The sequence below is a fragment of the Epinephelus moara genome, chromosome 1, assembly GCF_006386435.1.
Source record: "Epinephelus moara isolate mb chromosome 1, YSFRI_EMoa_1.0, whole genome shotgun sequence".
Lineage (NCBI taxonomy): Eukaryota > Metazoa > Chordata > Actinopteri > Perciformes > Serranidae > Epinephelus > Epinephelus moara.
In genome coordinates this window covers 32,497,266-32,518,599 of record NC_065506.1, presented here as the reverse complement: position 1 = coordinate 32,518,599, position 21,334 = coordinate 32,497,266, and the positions used below count along the sequence as shown (strand labels likewise).

The 21,334-nt window shown below is 42.1% G+C and overlaps 1 protein-coding gene across 1 annotated transcript in view; it reads right to left on the bottom strand.

Moving 5' to 3' along the window:
• The window catches only part of pla2r1 (phospholipase A2 receptor 1), a 32,401-nt gene extending 14,065 nt beyond the window's left edge, over positions 1–18,336 (bottom strand). The window contains exons 1-20 of the mRNA XM_050054261.1: positions 18,034–18,336; positions 15,005–15,385; positions 14,677–14,850; positions 12,036–12,200; positions 11,677–11,790; positions 11,415–11,564; positions 10,921–11,115; positions 10,641–10,804; positions 10,084–10,194; positions 8,167–8,279; positions 7,911–8,080; positions 7,561–7,769; positions 5,992–6,137; positions 4,057–4,141; positions 3,831–3,966; positions 3,701–3,736; positions 3,391–3,551; positions 2,072–2,136; positions 563–669; positions 338–474 (exon numbers count right to left, since the gene is read on the bottom strand). Of these exons, the coding sequence (XP_049910218.1) occupies positions 338–474; positions 563–669; positions 2,072–2,136; positions 3,391–3,551; positions 3,701–3,736; positions 3,831–3,966; positions 4,057–4,141; positions 5,992–6,137; positions 7,561–7,769; positions 7,911–8,080; positions 8,167–8,279; positions 10,084–10,194; positions 10,641–10,804; positions 10,921–11,115; positions 11,415–11,564; positions 11,677–11,790; positions 12,036–12,200; positions 14,677–14,850; positions 15,005–15,385; positions 18,034–18,178 (2,964 nt within the window). The 5' untranslated portion in view covers positions 18,179–18,336. The remainder of the gene's footprint in view (positions 1–337; positions 475–562; positions 670–2,071; positions 2,137–3,390; positions 3,552–3,700; positions 3,737–3,830; positions 3,967–4,056; positions 4,142–5,991; positions 6,138–7,560; positions 7,770–7,910; positions 8,081–8,166; positions 8,280–10,083; positions 10,195–10,640; positions 10,805–10,920; positions 11,116–11,414; positions 11,565–11,676; positions 11,791–12,035; positions 12,201–14,676; positions 14,851–15,004; positions 15,386–18,033) is intronic.
• Positions 18,337–21,334: the final 2,998 nt, after the last annotated feature.

The window sequence follows — 21,334 nt, the reverse complement described above, 5'->3', positions numbered from 1 at the left end:
CAGGGGGTTATCCTGAAGTTGTCAACATATCTCACTGAGGAACAGTGAATGTAATCACAAACATCCTGTTTCAATCAAAGAGGCAGCTGGGAATGTAGAGAAGTCAGATAACAGGATAAAGTGAGCCTCTTATTTATGGTTCCACACAACTGACAAGATGGCGGCAAATTGTAAAGACATTTCAAAATAACCTATCACAAAGTAATGGGTAATGTCACAGACAATACATTTGTATTGTTCTGCAGTTTTTGTTACGTTGCTTTAGTCTTTCATAAGGGACATAAATTGCTGATTCAAGAGTGTGTATGCATGTGTGTGTCCAAGTGTGTGCCTGCACCTTGTGGCCAAAGTACAGCCATTCCTCCGGACATCCTCCAATGTAGTGCGGCTCCCTGGGAGTCTCCACCACAGACACAGTCCTCCTCTTGCAAACGTAGCCGTGGAGATCACTGCATTTATTCGCTGACCACTTTCCTGCGACATACCAGGAAAACCTCAACACATCATAGCATGTGCAAATAAACATGCATCATTGAGTGTTTCTGAATGTGCATGTGTTTACCTGATGAAGAGGACATGGTGATACACAACCTGGTTCTCTTCCATATGTCACCACTGGCACTGTCCTCTGCCCAGTTCTCAAATTCTAGCTTTGTCTTGTCGCTCCACCTGCAAAAGAACACACAAATAGATTTAATAAACGGCTCTAGATGATGTCTTGATTTTAATGAACCTGCCCCACAAGCCTCTATGGTGCTTTGTTTGTGTAGTAAAGTAGAAGAGTAACTCAGTTAGGGGTTTGTTTTTTGTTTGCTTATAAAGTTTGAATCACCACACTCGTCAAGTGTCTCTTACAGGTTACATGTCTGTGAAAACATGGATGCTTCACACACATCTCCCCCCCGGCAGCACAGAAGATCTATACAAGCAACAACATTTCAATGTGGGCACCCAAGATTAGATATGACGTTGAGTTATAGCCAGAAACATGTTTTATTCAGAACATTATGATGTCACTGTAACATTGACCTTTGGCCCTTTGGATATAATATGTCCATACTTCATTATTTTATCCTATTAGCATTTGTGTGACATTTTCCCATAATTAGCGTAAGAATTATTTAATTATGACCAGAAAGTTTTTTGAGGTTCCACACTGACCTTGATCTTTGACCTTCAACCACGAAAGTCTAATCCAAGCGGACATTTGTGCCAAATTTGAAGAAAATCCCTTAAGGTGTTCTTAAGCTATTGTGTCCACAAGAATGAGACAGATCCAAGGTCAAATTGACCTTGACCTTTGACCACAAACATCTTATCAGTACATCGTTGAGTGCAAGTGGATGTTTTTGCCAAATTTGAAGAAATTCTCACAAGGCGTTTGTGCGATATTGCATTCGCGAGAATGAGATGATGCAAGGTCACACTGAACTTGACCTTTGCTCTTCGACCACCAAAATCTAGGAAGTTCATTGTTGAGTCCAAGGGGATGTTTGAGCCAAATTTGAAGAAATGACCTCAAGGCATTCTTCAGAATGAGACAGACATGGAGATGGACAGACAGCCCGAAAACATATTACCCTCTGCTGTGGCTATGGCTGACGCAGAGGAATAAAAATCTTGAATCCTATTTTGTTAGATTTCTGTTTTTTAATGTGGCAACACCTGGAGCCCGTTTTGCCTTTAGCTTGGCTTTATTTCTTATTATATATATTCAGTTTGAGTTTGTTTAAACAAGTTGCACTCCAGTTGGTTGAATGTTGCTCTCCCCTAGAGACCATCAAGCTACATGCATGCTTGCTATATGCAACATGAAATTATTTCCTTTTGCTTATTTTTACATGTCTTGCTGATCTAAACATTGTACCGTGCATGAGCATTCTGTAGGATTCAAAAATGTATCTTCAATTTGTGAGTGGCTGCAACTATCTGCAACTGGTACGCAAACAGTGCTCCCAAATTGCTCATGTGAAACAGGCCTCTTGGTTCTAACTACATCAACATTTCTTTACTGGAGATGTGTCGACTGCTCTCATAGAATCAATATCAGTAACAGGAAACACACACTCACCCGATCTCCCCTTCAGGCTCCCCAAAGGACAGGCCGATCCACCAGTCAGTCGGGCCCATGGACAGCTGAGGAGACACAGTGAAAAGAACAGAGATGAAAAAAGAGCTTACTTCACTTTTACCCTCCTCCTTTGCTATCCAGTCCTCACTGGGCTGGAAGATCTGCTTTTCAGAGCCTCTCTGACATGAGCGACCATTCAGGCGCTCTCCTCGGCCCGTGCTTCGCCTCTTTCATTGCATTGTTTTGTTCCCTTTATCCCCTCACAAGCCTCAACACCACAAGAGACTTCTTTAGTGCGGTCCAAAAGGCCGCTGCCGAAAAACAGTCTTTCTCTTACTCCCTGTGTGTGGGGGCACTCGAGCATGAAAGTGTCCGCATATGAGGTACGTTTTAGCCTGCTCGACGTGTGTCTGTAAACACTTGAGTTTATGTGAGTGTGTCAATTGCATTCACACTTGTTCATGCACGATTGTTTTCAACTGTGTGTGTGTGTGTGTGTGTGTGTGTGTGTGTGAACTGTTAGTAGAATGGGCCTATTGGGCCGTTCAATGGAGAGGAGCCTCTGTGATGTACATTGCTTTGGCTGTGTGCTCCTGAGTGAAACTGTGCTCCTGGAAAACAAACAAATGAAAGTGTTTATGCCCTAACACCCATGGCATCATTTTGGTTACTGCAACTAGATGGTGGAATTAAAACTAAATGTCGATGTTTTTTTTTCCTTAACAACTCCAGTATGAGTTTAAGTAAAGAGGTAAAGTAGAGAGTAAAAGAAGCAGTTAAGATATAAATCACTAAAAAAACTGAAGCTGTTTTGTCTCTCCACAGACATAATTCTGTTTGAAACCATAGCAAACTAAGTGCAGTAGTTATTTTGTTTAGTTATAGTTATAAATAATTATTTTTGTGTTTTAAAATGAGTTAAAACTGTCATGTTTCCTCTTAAATAAGCTGTAAAATAGTTATTAAAATGTGTAAAACACATTTTGCATACTGCATATTTTAAAATGAGTAATGTTTTTAAGAGGCATATTGTAAAACAAATTAGATTCTCAAAATTATTTGCATCCTACTCATTAATTTTACAGTGGGAATACTGGTTATTACATATTCAATTTAATCTTGTCAAATTTTTATCACTTTACCCAATGTAATTACACTACAAAATCTAGATTCTGCCGAAAGCCTTAGGGTGTGTGTTTAAAACAGGGACAATGACAAAATGTTTGCGCATCTTTTGTCAACATTATCTTATAAATCTGTATATATGGCAGGACTGAAATTCTGTGAAGCTATGTATATGAGCTGTGGCAATAACACACCCGCCGCAAGCGCTCCTTGACAAAGTGCAGCTCCTCTCTGGAGTGAATGGACACCAGGTAGGCTCCCATCATCTGACAGGCCAGAGAGACGGAGTCCCAGTTAAAGGGCTGCTTTGCCAGCAGGTACTCAGCTCCACGGTAAAACACCCAGGGCTCGCTCTCTGTGGGGGAGTCAGACTAATGATTATAATACTGTACACATTTTCAAGTAATAACATTTAAAATATATTGATGGGTGTAATCAATATCTACACTATCAGTGTCTTAAAAGCTTTTGTATGTCAGAAGCAATGAAGAAAATTCCACTTACGCTCAGTGTACCAATAGGGTTTTTTCAGTTTATCACCTGCAACATAAACCAGAGTTTGATCATGAATGCAATACTGATGTGTGTATGTACAGTATATCTGTGTAGAGAGTGGTTGTGTGAGGACGTTTACCTCTTGCCAGCTTGCAGATCCACTCATGTTTGGCGTCACAGGGCTGTGGGGTGAGAGTGTTGGTCAGGTCGCTGTACACGGCACAGTCCCTCCTGTCATCCTCGTCGTTCTTATCCTCTATGAAGGACGTCACCACCTGCACCACAACACACACACAAGGCAAACTCATAATGGATGAATATCAGTATTGTTACAATAGGGCATGTGGATACTTGGACATACTTACAGGAGCACCATCAGACCACTCCCAGGATCCAAGGTGTTCAGGGTCTCTCTTATTTAAGCCCACCCAGAACCAGCGACCCTCTGTTCTAAAAAAGAGGAGGAGAACAAAAAACACACTGCAACAAAAGTCCATCTGAGGAAGTGTTTTATATGGAAGCAGTTTATCTCCTAAGTTGGAGATAATAGCTCCTCCATAGGAGATACAGGTAGGAAATGTAGGCGATAATATTTCCTATGTAGGAGATAAGCTTGCCTTTTACAGCTTTTGTAGTTTGACTCGTATCATTTGACAGTGGTCACTAATGTACTTTACCGGCACACTGTTGAAAAAATCTTTCCAGATGGATGGGAGTAAATATGGTGTTTATAACATCTTTTATCCTTGTATTTAGTTTTGCTAGACCTGAAAAATAGGCTACTGAGATTAAATATGTTTTATTATTTTTACCACACCATTTTGACCTGAATAACATCATAACACTCATTGAAGTTTGGCAATGTCAGAAAAATCTCCTATCACTGTATAGGTGATTGCCTATGATGATGATAAAGAAGAAGAAAATGCCTGTTTTTGGCTAATGCAGTTGAATAAATACCAGACAAATCAAAGTATTTCATCAAATTGATTCAGAACTTGGAGTGCCCCAAGGTACAATTCAAGGGCCTTAGGACTTTTTTTTTTTTAATATATTTTTTGGGCATTTTTAGCCTTTATTTGACAGATGTGAAGGGGGGAGAGAGAGAGGGAGTGACATGCAGCAAAGGACCACAGGCTGGAGTCGAACCCAGGCCGCTGCGGCAACAGCCTTGTACATCTACCACTAAGCCACCAACGCCCCAGGCCTTAGGACTTCTTATTGTCCTTGTACATGTTTCTCCTCAGTCACATCATACACAGACATGGCATTTCATTTCTATGCAGAAATTGCTCCTGGTAAAGCCCAATGATCTCACTAAAACTATCCTATCTAGTTAGATGTTGAGCAGATGTGAAACATTGGTTGTTTGCAAATTTCTCCAATTAAATTCTGATAAAAACTGAGATTCCCGTTATTGGCCCAGAAAACCTGCATGCACAGAAGAAGCCACATCTTGGTGTCATTTCTAACAACATCAAGCCTGCAGTCGAAGACATAGGTGCAATTTTATTCTGATCTCAGTTTTGAATATCATATCAGCAAGCTTAACTTGTTTTCATCATCTGGAAAATATTTAAGATTCAACAGTTTTAAGTTTCAAAGATGCAAGTACATTTGTTTCATTATGACTGGACTACTGCAATGTCCTTTTAAAAGTGTAAACCAGACAGCACTAAACAGACTCCAGCTACTTCCAAATGCATTAAGAACCTACTGTGTGCAGACTTAGGACTGGAGGAGTTTGTGCCTTTGCTGTCAGGGCATCTACGCTCTGGTATGATCTGCCTGAGGAGCTCAGGCTAACCAAATCATTATCCTCTTTTAAATCATGCCTAAAAACTGATTTTATGGTTAATGTGTCATTATGTTTTACGATTTTAATCTCACATGTGGTTCACTGGTTTGTGTCTTGTTGATTTTATTCCTGTGTCTTCTGATTTTATTAATCTCTGAAACTTGGTGATTTTTTTAATATCACAGGATATACCCTCATATAGTCCGACTCCAAACCTAACACTTAATTGACTAATTCTTTACAGTTGCAATTAAGAAACATATTTAAAATTCACTGCTTGGTTAAATGACTTATGTTTTTTTTTACTGGAGGCATCCCGTAGAAAAGTAATCATCTGCAGACTGATTATAAAACAATCCCAAACCACATTTCATCTCCAAGAGCCAATAATTAAATCCTGTATGCACTGCTATGTGCAAATGAAATAAAAATGCCTTAGCTGATACAATTATCAGTTCCCACAACATTCCTGCACTGACGAGGCCCAGAGGGCTGTACCAACCCTTCAAACATGGTACTGAGGAGCTGCTTAACAAACACCTGCTCCTCATAGTGGTGGAAGCTGGCCAGTTGAGCCCCAAGGGCCTGGCAGAAGAAGTCTGCTTCCACCCAGGAACGCTTCATCAGGACTTTCTCATTGTGGAACACCTAGAAGAGCAAAAATTACTGTCAGCAGAGGGTTACAGGTTAATCAATGGACAACAAACACTGTCAGTAAGGCTGTAGGGATGTTTTGGTTTGTTTCTGTGTCTTTCTATGATATTATATTCTATATTTTCTCAATCCGAATTATTATTTTGAAGGCTGCTCTTTGTAGCAGGTATCACAGTAGCTTTGTGGTTAGTAGTGTCCGCTCACAAACACACCCCGAGCCCTGTCTATTGAGCTGAAAAAATATGCTGAATAACTGACCAGGTGATCGACAGAGAATTAATCAGCAACTATTTCTATAGAGTCAATGCTGCTTTATTTTTTAGTTTAAAAAAAAAGATAATTTTAAAAAACATGTGATTAATGTGATTATTTTCTGTTTAGTCTTGTATGGTAATAAATTAAATATTTAAGGTTTGGACTGCTGGTTGGACAAAAAAAACATTGGTGGATGTCAACATGGCCTCTGGGAACTTACGAGGGGTACGTTTCACTATTAGGAGTGGAGCAAAAAATCAATACAGCATAGCATCACAATATTTTGTATGGCAATATTTTATCGATACACAGGCGCCAAGTTTCTATTTATTTTCATTATTTGACATAATAATACCAATAAAACTACTACTAGAATAATAAATTAAAATGCTTTTTCAGTCCACTGGAAACATTTAGCTTCAATAAAGATGCTTGAAGCGGCAAACTCTACAGTACCTTTAAACTTTATTGTATTAGATAAAACAGATACAGACATTTTTTTTCATTGAGGACATAATTCACAGTTGAAAAAAGGACATAAACTGCAGTATATTTCATTGCAATACTCAACATATTGCAAAATGTTCAAAATCGCATAAGTACTGTGACTAAAGTATCGTGATATCGTATCATATCATGGGGCCTCTGCTGACTCCTACTCCTACTCTTTAATGACTTGTTATAGCTCAGCGATTAATCAATTGATTGAGAAATTAACACAGAAAGATTGACTGATAATGAAATTAAGATGCAGACCTTGTGGAAACTGGAAAATAAATCATCTGTAGGTGTGAATATGAATAAATTTATCTGTCTATGTGTGTAAGCCCTGTGATAGATTGATCTCATGTCCAGAATGCACCCAGTCTGACACCCAGTGCATACTGGGAGAGGCTTTAGTCCTCTGTGACCATGAACGGGGTAGAAATGAACACATGGATGTAATAGTTTGTGGTTTTAAAAATCAAATATTACATTAAGTGTGTTTCTGGGTCTATTGTGGCCCATGTTTGACCTATAAAACTTCCCCTCGCACAAACTGATGCACCTAAATTAAAGAGGAGAGGTAAGGAGAGAGGATAAAAAAGAAAAGCTGAATCAAAAACATGAGTCAGGACAGAGAGGAGAGAGGAGCACAGAGAAGAGAGAAGGGAGATCTGACCTTAAAACAGTCGAGCAGCCCAGAGTGTGATTCCCACCCTGGAGGACAGGGGGCGAAGGCATCAATGTGGTGCCCTGGCAACTGGACCTCATGGTAGCTGCTGATGCTCTGCTTGCACACTGAAAAGGCCTTGTGGGACTTGCAGTCTTTCACCTCCCAGTGACCCAGAGCAGGGCCACCTGACATAGCAACACATCCGCCAGCACTGACTGAAGAAAGGAAAAGGAAAGGAGAAGATGGAGGAGTTTAAAAGAAGAAGGGAGATTTATATTAACAACATCCACAAATAAACACAATCACAATATACTTTTATGTTTCCGTAATGGAAAACAAAAACATTTCCAGATTACCTGGCTGGTGTTTGTTCCAGTTTGTGAAGGTGAGAGGCACTAAGGAGCCATTGTGAGGAAGCCAGCCATACTCTCCCTTCGTGTCATGATCTGCGATGCCAATCCAGTAATACCTGCTGCTGTTGGCCCCGCTCTCGCTCAGCAAACTGTTGACAAACGCCTGCTCAAACCTGCCAGCATGAGGAAGGAAAGAGGTGTGAAGGACTTCAATGTCGCCACAAGTAAAACACGAGAAATAATTTGCTCAATAAACCACCTGTTTTCCATAGTTAGGAGAGGAGCCTTGCAGTAATATCCCATCAGTGCATCTCCAAAGTTCTGCTCATGGCTGGTCACAGTGTAGCAGGAGTGGCCATGTCGCTTCCAGCCCTGCAGCATTATAAATGATTTACAATTTTAAAAAAATCACTGTTAAAAATAGCAAAAGTGCAGACAAGAGGTGCAAAGATAAAAAGCTTATTTAAAATGACTTAAAACTGAGTTTAAAAATACATCTGCAGTCCTTGCAAGGTGGACTAGGCAGTGTAAATATGGAATTTTTTTTAGCTTTGATTTGGAACTAGTCAATCAGGGTTTGTCTAACATCATCTGGGAGGTTATTCCAGGTTTGTTTTGCAGGTATCTGGTGAGAAAACCAAAGTACTGGGCAAGTTCCAATTTCGGCCTGATGATGGCACTAGATAAAAAAAGTCAGTCACAAATGACTAAAGTCATTAGAATGTATCCTCTAGGGGACCCTGAATATGTGTATCAAATATCACTGCAAGCCATCTGATAGTTGTGACGATATTTCAGTCAAAATCCAAATATGCTAGCACAAAAGAAAAAGTCAGGGGATCAACAAAGGATAGGACCATAGAGCCACACCATTGCTTAAAACACTTGTTTGTATTTCTCAAGGTTAATCTTAGAAGCTTCTTGTTGGCATCAGTAACAAACTTGAGTATCGTTTTGGCACAACTATTGCTACCCTATCCCAGTCTGGGGTGAAGGTTATTCTGTGTTAGTATGTATGTGTTCAGTTACATGCAAGCCTGTGTGTTCAGTTGTGTGGTGGGGGTGTTTGGACAAGTGGTGTCAATTCACGCCCCCTGCTCACCCCTATATCCTATCTAACCCCCGTCCTTCCTATACTTGGGGTCCAGAGGCCTACATAAACACTGACATGAAGACAAGCTTTCTTCAAAACTGGTGTGCCTGAAGTCATTTTATCTGCAAGATGACACTATATAGAAAATTTATGACACAGACAACAAAGAGACTAAAGTGGAAAATATAGTTTTGTTTGCTGAAACCCTGGGAGGAACCACAAAGGACTGTTCCAGCATGTCCAGTGTTTTATTATGCCTGTAGGGCCATTCCTGGCCTCAAGTTCCAGGGCATGAAGTAGCCCGATGACTCAGGAGTCTGATATTCTTGTAAACAGAGTCAAGGAGCAACATGAATGCCAGACAATACGTCAGCAGTTGAGTGAATCAGCTCATTGTGCTTCCGAAGGGGCAACTTGCTCAGAAGTTGAACTGCAGCGGGCATGTGGCTCCGCCTGGTGCCCGTCCCGATCTGTATGGAGCTATTGTAACTCCGCACAGCGCATAATCTGCCTGACAAAGTTATGCATAAGTCACTTCAATTACTGTCGGAAATAGAAAAAAAATTTCCTTGAGCAGAATGTGGTCAAAGCACTAAAATGTCATTTTACCAAGTCAACAAATTTCTTACAAATCCTTTCGTTATGTGAGAAATTAAGTCATTTTTCAGTGAACTTCAGTGATGATTTTTGCTTTTTAGATACAATCGACATCAGCACTTTCCTTAAAAAAGGGATTCCCTTACACTGGAATACATGAACATACAATTACTGTTAAAAGTAAATCAATATGGAACAACCTGAAACCAAACATCATCTCGTGCTGGTAGATTTGACCTTTGCATTTTTTAAAAACAGAGCTGTACCACATTATGGGTAGTCTCATCAGAGGTAAATTAAGAAGATTAAGTTTTGTGTAATCATGTAATGTGTTGTTTTTTTATCCCCTTTAATTGCCACTGCCTGGCAGGGTTTCCTTATCTTGCGTCAGCCATTGAGTACACGTTGATCTGGATGTATGTGCGTGTGCGTGTGCGTGTGCGTGTGCGTGTGCGTGTGCGTGTGCGTGTGCGTTCATGTTCCTACCTCGGGACAACCTTCATCCCAGGTTCCAGGCTCATGAACAGGATTCTGGCTCTCTCTTCTACACACAGTAGGCAGTCGCTCATCACATGACACTAAAAGCCAGCTACCTTCCTGTGAACAAAGGGATTAGAGCTGACTTGATTAAAAATGAATTAATCAGACGATGGTACTTTGATAAAAGATTAATCATCATTTGATTAAATGACATTTCATGGTTCCAGCTACTGAATTAAGAGATATGAAAGAAAGAAAAAAAGAAAAAAGAATGAATTACACACAGAAAGAACATGACACACACAGGCCCCAAATATAAACACATGCAATAACAGGACCTATACACATGCATTCATGGAAAAATCTCACATCGAGCTGCCCATGGATAGGCATCCTGAGCAGTTAGGGGTTCAGTGTCTTACTCAAGAGTACAATGGCTGTGCCCAGGAGGCTAACTGGCACCTCCCCAGCACAATTCACTCACTTAAAAAGCTAAACTCACTTGTTAATCGAGCTTCAAGATCATTTCTACATTAAAGAAGCACTGACACGGGATTTCCCACCTTCCTGTCTGCTTTGACACAGAGTGCTGCATCCGTCAGGTTGTGAGGAGGATGATACTGGTGCCAGAGCGTGAGAGTTACTGGTGAGCCATCAGACCACTCTACAGTTGGTGACGATGCTGGTTTCCAAAGACCGATCCACACCTCTGTGCTCTCCATAGAAACTGTAGAACATGAGGACGTACACACACAAAGTAATATTTAGTATCCCTTTGGTATTTCTCCAGAGTGTCTATCACAAATAGAGCTTCACATGTGTTTATTGCATAATGCTGCTAACCGTTAGCCAGGAGGTTGAGCAGCATTTCCACCTCAGACAGGGAGTGGATGCTGGTGAGGTTTGCCCCCTGAGAGCCACAGGCCCGGGAAGACTCCTCCCAGCTTCCTGCTTCGGTCTCTGACAGCAGCCGGTAGCAGAAACCATTATGAGGCCACCATCCATCAGCGCACTCTGTATGGATATACTGCCAGTTCTCTGTAAGAGGGAGAAATATTAGGAGAGGAAGAGAAATCAGAATAGGACAGACTGGAATAACATAAATTCGCAGCGGACATTGTTTTGGTCTAGCCACCAACAGTGCAATAGAGAGGAAGGTCAGAAGTTCGCTCCCCAGGCGCAGCGCAGCTGTTGAGGCCAAGAGCTACAAGAGCTAAAAGAGCTGCTAAGCACGCTGACTCATAACTCATCCCTGCTACAGTCCAGACACCTCTGAAGATGCAGGAAAGCAGTCTACATGTTAGGTATTAATGCGACGTGTGTGCACATGCGCTCACCTAGTGGCTCGGCTCGGCGGGTGTCGTCAAGCGTCTGCTTACAGATGTACGGCAGGGCGGACTCACAGGACAGACTCTGCCAGTGACCCTCGATGACTGAGTTGTACACTCCACACTGTCTGTTGTCCTGCAGCGGGCTGGCAGGCAGAGCTGATGGGAACATAGTGATGGGAGCAAAGCCCAAAACAAATTTTTATTATTGCTTCTGTAAAACTAATGATAATTGTGCAAAATTCAGATTCAATAAACAAATAATCAGTACCTGTGGTGTAATTGACCAGTGATAGAGGTGCTCCATCGGACCATTGCCACCCCCGTCTATCTTTTAGGTGGTTCAGCCCGATCCACACCATCGCTCCGACGCTTGCCAGTCGATCTACCACAAGATTCAAACACATGAATGTTGCATGAAGTGTCAGCAAATCTGATGTCTGTGGAAAACTGCAAATTATCGTCTGGTCTCACACGTCACTGTGGGATTTAAAAATAGCAGGGAGAGAAGGGCGAAACCTGCAAGAATCTGTATAGTCTAGACAAGTTCTGGTGTAGTGTTTGTGGATGTAATACAGGTACATGGTGGAAGTTTATAGTCCCTGTATGTGTTTTCTACCAGATGCCTACCTCTGATGTACCTTTGCTCTGCCAGGCTGGTGATGCTGAGCAGATTTCCACCCTGAGCCTGGCAGGTCGACATCGCCTGACTCCAGGTCAGGATGCTGTACAGGTTGAACTGGTAACATGCCCGCAGTTCCTTGTTTGACTCCCAGAACAGCTCACAACTGGAATCTGTGAACAAAGCCACAAATTAAAAAGGCAGTAGAGAGCTGAGAAGGAACACAGGTACAGGTGAATCCTTAGAATCGCTTTGTTTGAAAAAGGCCTACAAAGTCATGCTACCTCTGTGTGTTCTGCAATCTGAGCTTCTCTGTGGTTTGTTGTAGTAAAACGGTGTGGCCACAAAAGCATCTTAGTAAAGTGGTTCGCAGCTGGTCCAGCCACAGGGTCAAGATTTCTCCTTAGTCATTAGCTCAAAGTCCACACAGTTTAATACATTCAGCGTCAAACTGGTGTCTGGCTATGTCTCTGAGCTAGTTTGCTGTCTCTGTCAAGTGGTTGTGTGTTAGTCACTTACTCTACAGCAGGAAACCGCACTTCAAAATAAAAGCTCTTAAAAATAAAGTGTGTTTTTTACAAACTTGACACATTTATAATGGTCAATTCAGAATAGACCCACGACACACTTTTGGACTGGCACCCACCAGTTGGGAACAACTGTGTTTGGTGTATGAGTGTGTCCAACAGGCTAGCTCATTGCTGCCGCTTTGCACTGTGCTCATACAGCAGATATCCAGATAGCATTGTCACAGAAGCATAGCACCAACCCTCCAGTTCCCCCCTGGATAACACCTTTACCTTTGACAGTACTACTATTGTTGTTGTTGTTGTTTAGTACTGTTTATGGAGTTAGCACCATTAGCTGCTAGCTACCTTCATATGAACAACCGTGTCCATTAAACTCATACGCTCTGAACTGCACACAGAGCCTCTTTGAGGTTTGAACAAATTTCAGTGACACAAATTGATTTTTAATGCACTATATGGCAAAAGTAAGTGGACACCCAAACAGTACACCCTTCTGTGATAACTGAACATTTATTTTCAGAATCATGGAAATTAATTTGTTGCTAAAACAGCCTCCACTCTTCTGGAAAGGTTTTGTTTCCACAATATTGTGGAATCTGGCTGCAGCCCTTATTCAGTCAAAGGAGGAAGTTGAACGATGAAGTTGGACGAAAAGGTCTGGCTCACAGTCGGTTTTGCTCCAGTTCATCCCAAAGGTGTTGGATTAGCTTAGGTTCAAGACTCTGCGCAGGTCAGCTGTTCCCACCCAAACAATGATTTCGATGGAGATAGATTTGTGTAATCTGTTAATACAAAACAACTTCCACAAATACAAAAAAGATTTGTAAATTCACAAAAATATTTTGCATATATAAAACATCCATCCGTCCATTTTCAACTGCTTATCTAATGTTATGTAGCGGGGGCAGCAGGCTGCGCAAAGTGCTCCAGATGACCCCTCTCCCCTGCAACACTTTCCAGCACGTCCTGGGGGAGCCCGAGGCGGGGCCAGAGAAGATATGTAATCCTTCCAGTGGGTTCTGGGTCTGAACCAGGGCCTCCTACCAGTGGGATGTGCCTGGAACACCTCTATCAGGAGGCGCCACTTGTATCCGCAACCTCATTCTTTTGGTCACCACCTAAAGCTCATGACCATAGGTGAGGGTTGGGACGTAGATGGACCAGTAAAGTGAAATCTTTGCCTTCTGGCTCAGCTCCCTCTTCACCACAACAGTCTGGCACAGCGCCCGTATCACTGCAGACGCTGCGCCACACCACCGATCCATCTCACGCTCCATTCTACCCTCACTTGCGAACAAGACCCCAAGATACTTGAACTCCCTTGCCTGGGGCAGTAACTCTCTTCCAATCTGAAGGGGGCAATCCACCATTTTCCAGCAGAGAATCATGGCCTCAGATTTGAAGGTGCTGACTCTCATCCCGACCTCTTAACACTTAGCTGCAAATCGCTCCAGTGCATGCTGGAGGGAACGGTGTGATGGAGCCAACAGAACCACATCATCTGCAAAAAGCAGAGACGCAATTCTGAGGTCCCGAAACCTCCCCCCTTCCTCCTGTGCCTTGAGATCCTACCCATGAGTATCACAAACAGAATCAGAGACAAGGGACAACCCTGGCGGAGGCCAACACCCACTGAGAATGTGCTTGACTTTGTGCCAAGTATGCAAACACAGCTCTCACTTTGGTCATACAGGGACCGGATGGCTCTTAGCAGCGACCCCAGTACCCCATATTCCCACAGTAGCCCCGACAAGACTCCCCGTGGGACGCTTTTCCTTCTCCAAGTCCACAAAGCACATGTAGGCTGGATGGGCAAACTCCCACGACCCCTCGAGCATTGCTCCTCCTGAATCCGAGGTTCGACTATCGGTCGGAGCCTCCTTTCCAGCAACATAAAACTAATTTGCTCACAGATAATGTTGTATTTGTGGAATTTGTTTGTGTAGACAAATCAGTTCAGACAAATAATATTGAGACAAATCTATCCCTATGTTTTATTATGGACCTCGCATTGTGCATTACGATGTTGAAACAGAAGGTGTCCAACATACATCAGGCCATGTAGTATATTTACACAAGCTCCTTTCTTACTTTTAGTGTATCTGTTAGTCAATTTTACCTTGCACCGGACAGAAGCCCCATCTTTCAGAGTCATCATAGCGAGTGGTAGTAGCACACCACTGAAGATGGTCCTCGCGCCCCTCAGTCGTGCACTCAGAGTACCATTTGTTGTTGTATTTAAAGGGCAAAGCACAGGGCATGCCATTTGCATTTCCCAACAAAGTGTGGATATCTGCAAATAAAAAACACATCTAGTATAATCTTAACTGACAAACGACCTGTGCAGACAAGTCACACATAAATTAAGATGACTGTTTTGTGTTGCGTAAGTGTGTCATCTGTCACCAAAGGGCTGATTATGCATCAGAAAACATGCAGGTGTTTACCTTCATATGGATATGAGCAGGGCCCCTCTTTGGGCGTGTTATACCTTTTCCACTCATGATAGGAGTTCTTCTTTACCACCACCAAACGTCCGGCCACAGCCACCTTCCACTGGGACGCCCCGTAAAGCATGTTCCCACGGCAGCGCCACCACAGAACGGGGATGGCCATGTCGCACTCAAACGTGCCGAGAGGCTGCGTCGTGTCAGAGATGTTGAGGCCCAGGCACATGCTGGTGCCCAGATTGAAGAGGCGATGTCGGGAGACCCACTTCCATAGCATGCGGCGGGTGGGCCGCTCGCAGTCCTCCAGCACCAGGTTAGAGCGATCTACTGTGATGCAGCGTTTCAGTGGCTCGCTTTCCAGGATGAACAGACCCTTTTCTGGAAAGAGAGGGATGAGGGAACGAGGGAAGGAGAGGAGGGGGAGGAACTGATGTGAAATGATAATTGTCAAACAATTTCCAGCAGTCTGGTGAATTTTTATGCATCATTTTTTATGCCTTTTCTGCACCAATTTATCTTCGAAATGTCTTTAATTTTCATCAAAGCAAAAGTGAAGTCCTTGTCTACGTTCATGTTTATTTGGGGGGGAAGCACAAGGTCAAAACTGAGAAACTGTATGTGCTGTTGTTTCTCATCATATGCTTCATAACTTAACAGTTAATCCATTTATTTTGGCAGTAACATTATATTGAGTTATTTAAACCAGGATTATGTCCTTGAGATGTCTCTTTCGCCATTTTACAAAGTTTAAAGGGATTCCTCACTTTAGTGCGCATTGCATAAAGTCTTCCTCATGTCACAAGCCAATGGTGTAAAGGTTACATATCATATGATGGTGTGCCGCCTCAGTGGGATACAAAATGTTTCACATAAAGTCAGTTCAGTTCTGTGAGCTTTTTCACAACCAGTTTCAATACTCCTCCTCTTTCTCCTCCTCTTTCAGATGTTGCTGCACCAAAGTGGACCTCAGCGTAGATGAAGGCCTGCAGGAAGTTTTTGCCTTCCAAAACAAATAAAGATCTTGTGTAACTGGATATAATAACAAAACAGAGGATGTACACTGAATGTATACAACCGGCAGTGGCGAAAACAACCAAAGGAATTATCTCTCCCCTTTTGTCACTACTGCAAACCACAGAGGAAAAACAAAGAGCGTATGTACGTTAAGGGTGTACTTTCATTGCCCCGTTTTTATACTAGAATGGACTATACCATAATACTACCACAAACATTAAAGGTTTGGTTGTAGTATTTAGGGGCATCTATTGGCAGAAATGGAACACAATAATATAACTATTTTCATTAGTGTTTAATCAACTGAAAATAAGAAATGATTCTTATTTTGTGTGTTTTTGTTACCTTAGAATGAGCCGTTTATATCTACATACTAGGGCTACCCGATATCAGGAAAACATGCGACGTGTGATATTAGCTATGTTTCCATCCAAAAGTGTCATTGGGAAATGCGCATTAAAAGTAATACGAATCCTGTGTGTTTCCATTAAATGTACGGACTTTGGTGAAAACTATGAACACAGGTTTTCCGCAGAACCGGAAACAAAACAAGTCTCAAATTCTACTTCTTCTACGTTTTCTGGCGGTTGGCAACCAGCTTGTAAATGCATTACCGCCTTCCCAACCCGGAGTGTGGATATCACCATGGAGAGAGGTGCGCTACGTCAGACTTAATTTGAACATAACTGTTTCCATCCCCTGTTTTGCGAATCAACATTTTTTCGAATCAACCAAAACCCGGCTAAAGCAAGCATATTTAGTTTGTGCGAATCAGGGGATTTTAATTCAAATTTTGGCGTTTCCATCATAATTTTCCGATGCGATACTTCTAGATGCGCATCTAAACAGGCTGATGGAAACATGGCTAATGATAACTTCTATTTCATACTCTTTTCTTACTTCTAACAGTTCTGATTCTGATTCTGAGCCCTACTACATACGGAGCTGGTCCTCTCCCACGGAGTCCGCCATGTTGATCTACAGTAGCCTAGAATGGACAAACCAAACACTGGCTGCAGATAGGGCCATCTGCACTTTTGCATTGGCCACCATAATTCTCCTACATGCTTGGCTCACAGGAAGTTTCAGCTGGCTGCAACCTCCCTGATAGCTGCTACTAAATCCCTCATACAGGGCCTTTTAATAGTGTATTCCAGGAGAAAAGAGTGTGTACTTACATCTGATGCGGACAAATGAGTATCATGGTTAGATGCAGATTGAAAACTGTGGTAGGAGTGCAACAATTAGTCATTTTAATTTTGGATTTCTTTGCTGATTATGCACTAGGTTAATCAATTAAGTGTTTTAGCATGAAAAACATGTTACAAATTGTCCAACCAACTTTCCAAAACCCCAAAAATATTAAATTTACAACTAAACTGAACAGAAACAGCTGGAAATCAGAGGATATGAACCATCAATTATCTCTAATTCAACGTGCAATAATATAAAATAGAGAAAATCAGCATATCCTGACGCGTGAGAGGCTATAATCAGTGAATATCTGATTTTATTCCTCGATAAAACTAATCACTGATTATCACTCAATAAAAAATGATTAGTTGACATTCAGCCCTTGTGCAAACCTTATCACACTATCTTCATTTTTCCTTCATTAGGATTTCAGCAGTGAGATTTTATAATATTTACTTTTAATAATGCATCAACCTGGACAGCACATGTTTGTCTTCATTCTCAGTTGTCCACAGATAATAAAAATCACTGCTGGTAACCTGAGCCAAGCAGCAGCAGTGGGGCTCAACAAGGTTCACCAGGAAACTGGGGAATAGTTTAATTTCAGTCACCATCACTCCATAAGATCAGCACAATGACAACATGTTGTAATGGTTATTCTGCTTCCTCCACACACCACTCAGTACAGTTATATAATTATCTACCATGTAGAAGCACAGGACAACAGATGTAGTGTGGCTTTATTGTGCAGGAGGTCAGTAACATTAGAAAAAAAGAGCCCCGAGCAGCAGCTGCAGCCAGATGATGATTTAACTTACTGTAAAACTCCATGAGCTGGTTTTTCTCCAGCACCTCATCGTCCTCCTCGGTGACACACAGGCAGCTTTTCGCCAACAACACTGCTACACAAATAGTCGCCACAACAGCCAGGGAGTCGATGAGACGAAACAACTGCATTAACATTTCGACGGCGGGATGCGGTGTTGAAGTGCAAATGTCCGCACATACCGAGGGTCCTGGTCAGAGAGAGTATTTTTGGGGCTCGTTGTTTTTTCCCCTTCATAGAAAACTTTGTGTCGAGTGGAGTTTTTCAGCGGGGGACCAGCGACGTCACGTCTGACGGAGGAGCTGCTGCTGCTCTCCGGTCTGGAGGCTGCATTCCTGCCGCTGTGGACTGTTTTCACTGGGACACAGCCATGAAACTTTATTTAGACTCAACAACCAGGCAACAAATAGACAGAGAGACAGACAGATAGATAGATAGATAGAGTGTTGACATTTACATAGGCATAAGTATTGTACTTTTTAAGGTGATTGTACTTTACTTGAGTATTTCCATTTCTTGCCACTGTATACTTGTTCTCCACAACAATTCAGGGGCAAATATTGCACTGTTTATTGCATTTTTCAAAATATAATTTCAGTTACTTTGCAGATTCAGGTTATTAATACAAAATATTATCAACTAAGAGTTCTGGTACTTTAAAGGTCCAGTGTGGAGGATTTAGTGGCATCTAGTGGTGAGGTTGCAGAACTGAAACTTTTACCATGTGCCAAGCCTGTAGGACAGGGCGAGCCAATTACAAATTCAATTGGGCCGGATTTTAAAACCAGAAAATGATGATGGGCCACATTTTCAGCAGTGAGCAACCAATCTACTTTTTTTTTTAGTTTTTACTTTATACAGTCTATGGCTGTTATGGCTGTTTGCTGTTAGCCCTGCTTGAGTAAACCGCAATCGTAAACAATAATAGCGGTGACAGAGCATATTGAAATATGGCTTTCCACATGCTGAAGACACGTATTGATAAAGTATTGGCTTTTTACTGGCAAAGGTTTTCGCAGGAGAGAAGCTGCAGCCTGATGATAAATGAAACCAAAACTTTAAAAAGTATCGATAAAAGACATGATCAAGTCAGAGCTTATTATATATGGTCTTGATTAAATTTGCCTCAGGCTGTTTAATAACGGGTCTCGGTACCAATCCCTGTCCGGGCCACTCAGAGGTAGCTTCTGGGCAGCATGTGGCCCGTGGGTTGCCAATTGAATGGGCCCAGTGTAGGAGAAATATGGTGGCCAACATGAAAATGGAAATGGCCCTATCTAGAGCCAAGGCAGACTCTTTGGAATAGGACCAGGCCACCAGGAAGTGCTTGTGCTTTGCAGCCAATTTTTGTATAAGCCAAACAGTGTAACCACGTCAGTTGTGTGATGCCATTGGGCTCAAAGACTTTCTTCCATTCATTTACATAGCAAAAGAGATGTTTGTAAATCAGTTGATACATTTTTCAGAATTTGATCCATTTGGTTCAATAACATCTGGAAAGTCTAGAAGAGACACATGATTGAATAATTTTATTCCCATTCAAGTCACTGAACCAGAAGTAGCTGGCTCAGTTGAAGGAGATCTCTCTTCCTCTATGGGCCCAATGATGCAGAGGCAATGCCAATCATTCGGGTCATTTTATATGTCAGTAAAACTTTTTTGGCTTCATGCGCCACTGAGCAACTTTTAGAGGAATGAACTGCCTCCAACACTGTATCCAGGTCTCTTCATACATCCATGAAGAGGACCCACTCTGTCTGTAGATATTAACAGCTCAATCTAAGGTAACAAAAACATGATTCTTGTTTTCAGGTGATTATTAACTACTGATTTCAGTCAACAGATGCTCTTAAATCACACATACTAGACCTTTAAGTATATTTTGATGCTAATAATTGTGTACTCTTAAAAGTAAAGTAAAATTTTGAATGCATGGCTTTTACTTTTAACAGAGTGTATCTGCACTTTGGTATTTCCTTTTATACGGGCAAATTTTGGGACGATGGGCCCCTGAGCACAGATATGCAAAAGGCCCCATCACATCTCCTCAACAGGAGCAAGACACACAGACTTTGTGTTGGTTTGGCCTCTTTTATTGGTTGTTTTGCATCTCTTTGTAATTGTTATGCGTCTTTTTGTGGTTTTGTGTCTATTTGAGCTGATTTTGTATCTTTTTCTGGTCAATGTGTGTCTCTTTTTGGTTGTTTTGCCTGTTTGTGTAGTTATTTTGTTACTCTTTCCTTTCCTTTGCATCTCGTTTTGGTAATTTTGTGTCTCTTTGTGGTAATTTTGGGTCTATTCCTGGGTGATAATTTGATTGACATGTTGCAGGTGAAGGCTGGGGGCCCCTGTGCCTTTGCCTGTAGGCCTGCTCTAGCCTGGTTCCAGACCATAGACCCCGCCCACTCAACTGAGTAGGCTTGCATCTCTGGTCTGGCATACTGCAATGAATTTGCGATTTATCTCGTCCAAAAGATGGAAGGACCAATGAACGCCGGGGGTGGGGGCGGGTCTAGCGATTAGCCAATCAGTGCCACGCTGATGTCAAGCTGTCCGCTGGTGTTTAACTGGTGAGGATAGCAACAATGGCAACCGCTACAGATCCTACAGACCACATTAACGATGCTATCAAGGTATTTCGCCACTACTCGCGTTAATGGAGGATCAAATTAAGGAAGCTGCTAAACTGGATTTAACGGCAATGCAGCTCCCCCTTGTAAATCGCCTTCAATGGAGGCGATGTCAGACTGAAGGTTCTGGGAGCTTCAGTCTGACACTCAGGCTAGGCCTGTTCAGTAAACCATCCAAGGTTACTTATACTAAAATAATAAAAGATCCGAGTACTTTTTTCACCACTGGACAGACAGCACTGAAAGCAGCAGAGGCTAAGACCCTCTGACAGTCCTGAGGCTTATCGACCTCCAAAAACACTGGATCCTACAATTTCCCATAATGCAGCCGACAATAGCATCTTTTGTTACACCCCTCCTCCCTCTAAATGCACACATCTTTGAACTCCACAGCTCAATCTGTGATGATCCTGACAATGTCTCAGACTTTGGAAAAGCTCCCCCAGAGCAACAGAAGACTTTATAAAACTGTTTTTCACAGGCTGTTCCCTCAAAGGTCTCATCAAGTACAACACACACAGCAAACTGTGGATGACAGCTGTATTATATTTTGTACAGACACCCAGAAACAAGCCAGTACTCCTACTGTACACAAAATAATATCCCACCCCAGGTTTTCCTTATGTTGTCATTTGATGAAACACAACTTTAGGAAAATGCACC